This window comes from Solanum lycopersicum, chromosome 3 (genome assembly GCF_036512215.1).
Source record: "Solanum lycopersicum chromosome 3, SLM_r2.1".
Classification (NCBI taxonomy): Eukaryota; Viridiplantae; Streptophyta; class Magnoliopsida; order Solanales; family Solanaceae; genus Solanum; species Solanum lycopersicum.
Genome location: NC_090802.1, coordinates 24,998,900 through 25,003,495, shown reverse-complemented (window position 1 = coordinate 25,003,495; position 4,596 = coordinate 24,998,900). Strand labels below are relative to the sequence as shown.

Sequence of the window (4,596 nt, the reverse complement as noted above, 5' to 3'; positions counted from 1 at the left end):
CCCCATTGAATCCCCATCACCTCACATTAAATACTAAATTTTTCAGCAGCCCACATATAGTGAGGTCTCGGGTTCAATCCTTAATGACCTCACATATTTAAAAATGATTTTTAAATCTCCAATTCCTCAAGTTACATATCCGAACCAAATTTCCAGCAATTTGAAAATTTGATTATGTTTTCCAGTCCAATTTCTCCACATTTTATACGTTAGATTGTAGGACAATTCGAAGAGCTTTTTTTACATTTGTAGGTGAATTTTTGTGGTTACATTTTAAACAAGAGTTTTCAGTCAATTCAACAACATCACACCTCATATGAACATCACGATTTTTACAAGCATTTGCACATAAAATACAAGGATTCAACATGCCATGAGTTATAGCCTACACAATGCACACACATACTTTATCACATAACTTCAGAATGACATAACTATCAGTCACATAAATCTGAACATACATACATGAGAATAATAATAATGAAAACACGTTATATCCCTAATTTCTACCAGCAAACATACCCAACCTACTAAAATCGATGGGAGCTAGTACAAGGACATGCAACGGGGAAACATTCCTAGTTTTTGGATTAGAATTGACTGAAACTTAGAGGTCTCTTGGGAAAGGGACCAAGAGGAATAAAACCCATACCTTTTGTCGATCAACACCCTCGAAACCTTCTCCAATGAAATGCCAACTCCCACACACCAAAGCCTCACCACCAAACTTCAAGCACCACCCGTCAAGAACTATGTTTTTTGCTTTTCGTTTATAGTTTAGTTTTTCTTTTGAGTTTTAGCGTTCAATTTCTTCAAGAGTAATTGACTTTTGATTATTCTCTTTTGCTGATGATGAAGCCTTAGAATGAGAGTGGAGAATCGTGAGAATGAGAGTGGAGAGATGCTATAGTAAGCTTAGGAGTAAGAGTTTTAGGTAAGGACTTAGTCAAACTAGAACTCTTTGTTATTTTAAATAAAAATCTGATTTTCTAAGGCTCAAATGACAAGACTAAAATTCCCTTACTTAAATCAAATAATTAAATATCAATAAATTCAACTTAAATATTGCTTCCACCAAGGATCGAACCCGGGGGAAGCCCTTCTCGCGAAAATGATTCCATTCGGGTCAACCCTACCCAAATTGTCCACTCCATTAATTAAAAAATTAAATATTTTGGGTAATTACAATACTACCCTTATCTTGGAAAACACCATTTTACCCATAGACCCTCCAAACCTAAGATTACCCCTTTCAAGTCCGGTTAAATTTCATCCGCGTGAATCTCTTCAATTCGGGTGTCGTACATGGTTGGACCCAACCTTTCCTAGCTCAACTAACTCACCAAGTTGGTTGGCTTGGATGGTGCATAGGTTCTGAGGTCTGGTTCCACGTGCATCAAGTCGTGTGAACCCGGTCTAATCTAGGCATTCTAGGTACACATAGGCATTACTTAAAATAGTCATTTTCGGGTTGTTGCACCATTGAATAGATTGACTCAACAGGATGTGGGTTTTCAGTGGTTTGATGAGTTTAAGGAGAGATTTTAAAAGACCAAGACTTTGTTGACTTCGGCTCCTGTGTTGACTATACCTGAGGAGGGTGTAGAATTTACTGTGTATTGTGATGCTTCGGGATTGGATTGGGTGGTGTGTTGATGCAGAAGAGGAAAATGATTGCTTATGCTTCTAGGCAATTGAAGTCTCATGAGAATAACTACCCTACTCATGATTTGGAGTTGGCGGTTGTGGTATTTATACTTAAGTTATGGCATTATTATTTGTATGGAGTGCATTGTGAGATCTTCCCTGATGTAACCATTTTGTATCATCTAGGAAAGGCCAATATTGTGGCCGATAATATGAGTAGGAAGACTCCTAGCATGGGGAGTCTTGCAACGCTTAGTATTGAGGATTGACCATTCTCTAGAGATGTGCAGATATTAGCTAGCAGTCTTGTCCGCTTGCAGATTTCAGAACAGAATGATGGGATGATTTCTTTTATTGAGGCTCGATCTTCTTTAGTCGAGCAGATCCATGCACACCAGTTTGATCATGAGAAGTTATGTCTCATTCAAGACAAGGTATTGAGAGGGGAAGCCAAGGAGGTTGTCCTTGATCCTGATGGTGTCTTAAGGATCGGGAGCAGGATTTGTGTGCCTAAGATGGGAGATTTGATTATATTGATCTTGAGGAGGCCCATTATTCTCGATATTCCATCCATTCGGGGGCAGCGAAGATGTATCATGATCAGAGTCAGCAATACTGGTGGTGTGGGATAAAAAGGGATATTTCAGACTTTGTTTTGAGGTGTTTGACTTGCTTGCACATCAAGTGTGAGCACCAGCGGCCCAGGGATGTATCTCAGAGGATGCCAATTCCTACTTGGAACTGGGAGCGGATTACTATGGACTTTGTTGTGGGTTTGCCTACCCACAGTGGGTGGTCATGACTCTAGTTGGGTTGTTGTTGATAGGCTGACCAAGTCTGCCCACTTTATTTCGATTCGGGTGATGTATACATTAGAAAAGTTAGCCGAGCTATATATCAGTCAGATTGTATGACTACATGGAGTTCCTATTTCTATCATGTAAGATCGAGGTTAACTATTTACTTTTCACTTCTGGAAGGCATTACAACATGTTCTGGGTACTTAGTTAGATATGAGTACAGCCTTTCACCCTCAGACAGATTGTCAGTCTGAGCGGACGATTCAGGTTTTGGAAGATATGCTTCGAGCGTGTGTGATCGATTTTGGTTCTTTATGGGATCGGCATTTACCCTTAGCAGAGTTTGCCTACAATAAGAGTTATCACTCTAGTATCCAGATGGAACCATTTGAGGCATTGTATGGCAGAAGGTGCAGATCTCCGATTGGTTGTTTTAATTCGGCGAAGATGGACTCTTTGGATACAAAATTGCTTAGAGATGCTATGGATCAAGTTCGTATGATTCAGTATAGACTGTTGACAACGCAGAGTTGACAAAAGAGTTATACAGACCGGAGAGTTAGATCCTTAGTGTTTATGGAGGGTTATCATGTTTGGCTCCGAGTATCACCCATGAAGGGTGTGATGAGGTTCGAAAGAAGGGCAAGCTTAGTCCTAGATTTATTGGAAATTTTGAGATATTAATCCGAGTGAGAGTGGTGTCTTAAAAGTTGGCCTTTCCACCTAGTCTGTCGGTAGTCCATCCTGTTTTCCATGTCTCTATGCTTCAGAAGTATATTTTGGATGAATCTCATGTGCTTTCACTTGATTTTGTGGAGCTGGGTTCGAACTTGACATTTGAGGGACAAACTATAGCTATTCTAGATAGGCAGGTTCGAAAGCTTAGGACCAAGGAGATAGCTTCCATGAAGGTGCAGTGGAAGCACCGTTCAGTAGGAGAGGCAACTTGGGAGACACAGTCTGACATGCGTGCGAAATATCCTCAGCTTTTTTAAGCTTCAGGTACTTTCATTCACTTTATGTTCGAGGACGAACATGATTTTTTAGTGGTGGATAATGTGATGACCTAGAAGGTCATTTTTGGTAATTTTAAATATCTGTTTAACTTAAGTTAATTAATTGATGGGTAATTATAGATAAATGACTTAGTTGATAGTTAATGGGTTAAAGTGTTAATTTAATGAAAATTCTTTACCACTAATCCTATGTATTAAATATTAGTTAGTGGGTTGTCATTTTTAGTAAACAATTAATTTAGGAAAAAAATAGAGTCAGAAAGCACGAAGAATACACAAGCGACATCGATCCATTTCTAGGTAACCTTAAATGAAACTTGATTATTTCTGTTAAGGATGATGCTTGCATAGATGTATATATATTACTGCTATATTATATAGTAAGAACACTGACTTGCCCTTTTAAAGTTGTTGAACATTATCGTTTTGTCTGCCCTAGAATTATTATTCTTGATGGGTCTTAATGGAACAATGAATTGGAAGATCCTATACATATGTAATATTAATATATTATTATAATTATGTTGGTAGATCCTATACATATGTATCATGTGCTGCATTTTTTTCTGGCGGCTTTGAATATGTGAGGCAGTGCTAAAATTATAAACTTTATAATATTCCTTTGTGATTTGTTGTCAATTTTTGGAGGCTAAGTGTGAAAACTTAGAGATTGGAAATTAAAGGAGGCAATGAAAATTAATAATTGGTAAATTAATAAATTTAGGTGATAGAAGTATTGGACGAAAATTAAGAGAATGGTTGCATGTGGTTAAAGTATTTGTACGTTATTCTGGAGATTTTAGGCGGGAAGTGGGGGTTATTTGAATATTAAGTGTTGAGCCAATGATTGGCCATAATGATCCAATGATTGGCCATAAAGAGCTAATCATTGGATTGGAATAAATGGTGTTGAAAAAAAAGAAAGAGGAGAAACAATTCTGCAAACATTTTCTGTTCGAATTTACTTAAATTTTCTAGTTTTTATTATTAAATTATGGTTCAAATTTTGATATATTGGTATTTATATTTAAATATTAGATGAATATTATTTTGTGAGTACCATTCGAATTATGATATTAGAAAATATGATAGTTGAAAGGTTAATTGGCATCAAGAATTATGAACTTTACTAT

The 4,596-nt window shown here is 37.2% G+C and overlaps 1 protein-coding gene across 1 annotated transcript; it reads left to right on the top strand.

Annotated features, from left to right (window-relative positions):
* The first annotated feature begins 2,660 nt into the window (after nucleotides 1–2,660).
* On the top strand, nucleotides 2,661–3,442 carry LOC138347494 (uncharacterized). Its single transcript, XM_069295788.1, has 2 exons — nucleotides 2,661–2,939; nucleotides 3,218–3,442. The coding sequence occupies exons 1-2, from the start codon at nucleotides 2,661–2,663 to the stop codon at nucleotides 3,440–3,442; spliced, it is 504 nt and encodes a 167-aa protein (XP_069151889.1).
* Nucleotides 3,443–4,596: the final 1,154 nt, after the last annotated feature.

Bases quoted from the DNA above. Each gene is read 5' to 3' on its own strand.
- LOC138347494 (XM_069295788.1), top strand. From the start codon at position 2,661: ATGAGTACAGCCTTTCACCCTCAGACAGATTGTCAGTCTGAGCGGACG. The intron at 2,940-3,217 runs GTTCGTATGATT...TCTATGCTTCAG, and splicing joins TTAGAGATGCTATGGATCAA to AAGTATATTTTGGATGAATC.